We start from the raw sequence: 2,500 nt of genomic DNA, 5'->3' as shown, positions 1-2,500 counted from the left end.
CATCATGGATGTGTGTGCTTACATGTATTCAACACACACACACACACACACACACACACACACACACACACACACACACACACACACATACACACAGTGTTTTGTGTGTGTGTTTTGTGGTTTTTTGTTTGTGTGTGTGTGTTGTGTGTGTGTGTTTTGTGTTATGTGTGTGTATGTGTGTTTTGTTTGTGTATTTATGTGTGTGTGTGTGTTTTCTTTGTGTGTGTTTTGTGTGTGCGTGTTTTGTGTGTGCGTGTTTTGTGTGTGTTGTGTTTTGTTTGTGTGTGTTTTGTTTGTGTGTTTTCTTTGTGCGTGTTTTGTTCATGTCTGTGTGTTTTATTTATGAATGTGTGTTGTGTGTGTGTTGTGTGTGTTTTGTCTGTGTGTGTTTTGTTCATGTCTGTGTTTTGTTTGTGTGTTTTGTGTGTGTTGTGTTTTGTTTGTTGGTGTGTGTGTGTGTTTTGTTTGTGTTTGTGTGTGTGTTGTGTTTTGTTTGTGTTTTGTTTGTTGGTGTGTGTGTGTGTGTGTTGTGTTTTGTTTGTTGGTGTGTGTGTGTGTGTGTGTGTGTTGTGTTTTGTTTGTTGGTGTGTGTATGTGTGTTTGTGTGTGTGTGTGTGTGTTGTGTTTTGTTTGTTGCTGTGTGTGTGTTGTGTTTTGTTTGTGTGTGTTGTGTTTTGTTTGTTGGTGTGTGTGTGTGTTTTGTTTGTGTTTGTGTGTGTGTGTTGTGTTTTGTTTGTGTTTTGTTTGTTGGTGTGTATGTGTGTGTGTGTGTGTTGTGTTTTGTTTGTTGGTGTGTGTATGTGTGTTTGTGTGTGTGTGTGTGTGTGTTGTGTTTTGTTTGTTGCTGTGTGTGTGTTGTGTTTTGTTTGTGTGTGTGTGTGTTGTGTTTTGTTTGTTGGTGTGTGTGTGTGTGTGTGTGTTGTGTTTTGTTTGTTGGTGTGTGTATGTGTGTTTGTGTGTGTGCGTGTGTGTGTTGTGTTTTGTTTGTTGGTGTGTGTGTGTGTGTGTGTGTGTGTGTGTTGTGTTTTGTTTGTGTGTGTGTGTGTGTGTGTTGTGTTTTGTTTGTTGGTGTGTGTGTGTGTTTTGCTGCATGAAGATCTCCTACTTCACTTTCAGAAAGAAAACGACTCCAGCGAGACTAAAATTAGAAAAAAACGAACACAGACTCGTGTCTGCGTCCTTCACTACTGTACACTCAGCACTGTGAGCGTGTGTGTGTGTGTGTGTGTGTGAGAGAGAGAGGCAGGTCAGCTGAGAGCTATAACAGGCACAGCAAAGTTACCACAGAACACACACACACACATACACACACACACACACACACACACACACACACACGCACATTGACACACACAGACACACACACACACACACACACACACACAGACACACACATCAAATGGGAATGTGAGAGGAAGAAAAGTGTCTGCTTAGAGACAGCGCTCTGTCATTCCACATTCACATTCACACGTGTCTCATCATCTCATCCATCCATCCATCCTGCTCATCCATCCATCCATCCATCCATCCATCCTGCTCATCCATCCATCCATCCATCCATCCTGCTCATCCATCCATCCATCCATCCATCCTGCTCATCCATCCATGCATCCATCCATCCTGCTCATCCATCCAGCTTTCTAATTAATCCATCTATCAGTCCAGTCATCTTTTGAATGAATCCATCTTAACAGCTCATGCACCCTTCTTTTGCACCCACCCATCCATCTCATCTATCCTTCCCATTTCTCCACCCACCATTTAAATCTGTCCAACTATCCATCTATTCTTTCTTCTCAGCCATTCATCCTTCTTATTCATCCATTATTTCATCCATCCTTCCAATTCATCCACCCATCCATACATCTCGTCTCATCCATCCATCCATCCATCTATCCAGAGAGAGAGAGATAGAGAGGGAGAAAGAGGATCAGGCAGAGAGACAGATATAGTAAGTGATTTAGATCATGTCTTCATTTACTGAGAATCTGTGAGTATCATGAGACTCACCGATACAAGCGTGAACACGGACACTCAGCTGAGTCCTCAGGATAATACTGTGTTTCTTTCCCTTCCTGAAAGACAAAAAGAGAGACAAAGAAGATATACATCATCATCATCATCCTCATCATCAAGCTGCCGTACCAAGCAGAGTACTTGGGTAACATTTTGTCACTCAGGATAAATGAAATATAACTGTCATTAATCATATTCAGCCAAATTTCATGTGTTTTAGTGCTATAACGTGAGGTCAAGTGCTTGAAGAGCTAGGTGGGCCAAATCTAACTGCTAAAATGCTAACATTAGCCAGCCCTTATATGAAGCTCTGTAGCTCACCACTCAACAAGCTGAGTACTTCTATATGTGAGGATTGTGGAACATAGGAACAACATTCATAAAATCTTTCATTCAGTCTCATAGCACAGAGACAGCGCTAGGTAAAGTAGGAAATGACCTTCTACTGACCTCTGATCAGGGTTGTGTCTCGCTGCTTGTGTTA

At 41.7% G+C, this 2,500-nt stretch overlaps 1 protein-coding gene across 7 annotated transcripts in view; it reads right to left on the bottom strand.

Annotated features, from left to right (window-relative positions):
- fhod3a (formin homology 2 domain containing 3a) overlaps window positions 1–2,500 on the bottom strand; it is a 46,965-nt gene that overhangs the window by 27,277 nt on the left and 17,188 nt on the right. For all 7 annotated transcript variants that reach the window (XR_008397848.1, XM_017485142.3, XM_053685761.1 and 4 more), the window contains one exon: window positions 2,011–2,075. Coding sequence is in view for 6 of the 7 variants with exons in the window: in XM_017485142.3 (XP_017340631.2) it covers window positions 2,011–2,075 (65 nt within the window). In the remaining variant the exon portion in view is untranslated. The remainder of the gene's footprint in view (window positions 1–2,010; window positions 2,076–2,500) is intronic.

This window comes from Ictalurus punctatus, chromosome 14 (genome assembly GCF_001660625.3).
Source record: "Ictalurus punctatus breed USDA103 chromosome 14, Coco_2.0, whole genome shotgun sequence".
Classification (NCBI taxonomy): Eukaryota; Metazoa; Chordata; class Actinopteri; order Siluriformes; family Ictaluridae; genus Ictalurus; species Ictalurus punctatus.
Note: the sequence above shows the minus strand (reverse complement) of the source record. Positions and strands in the feature narration are given on the sequence as shown.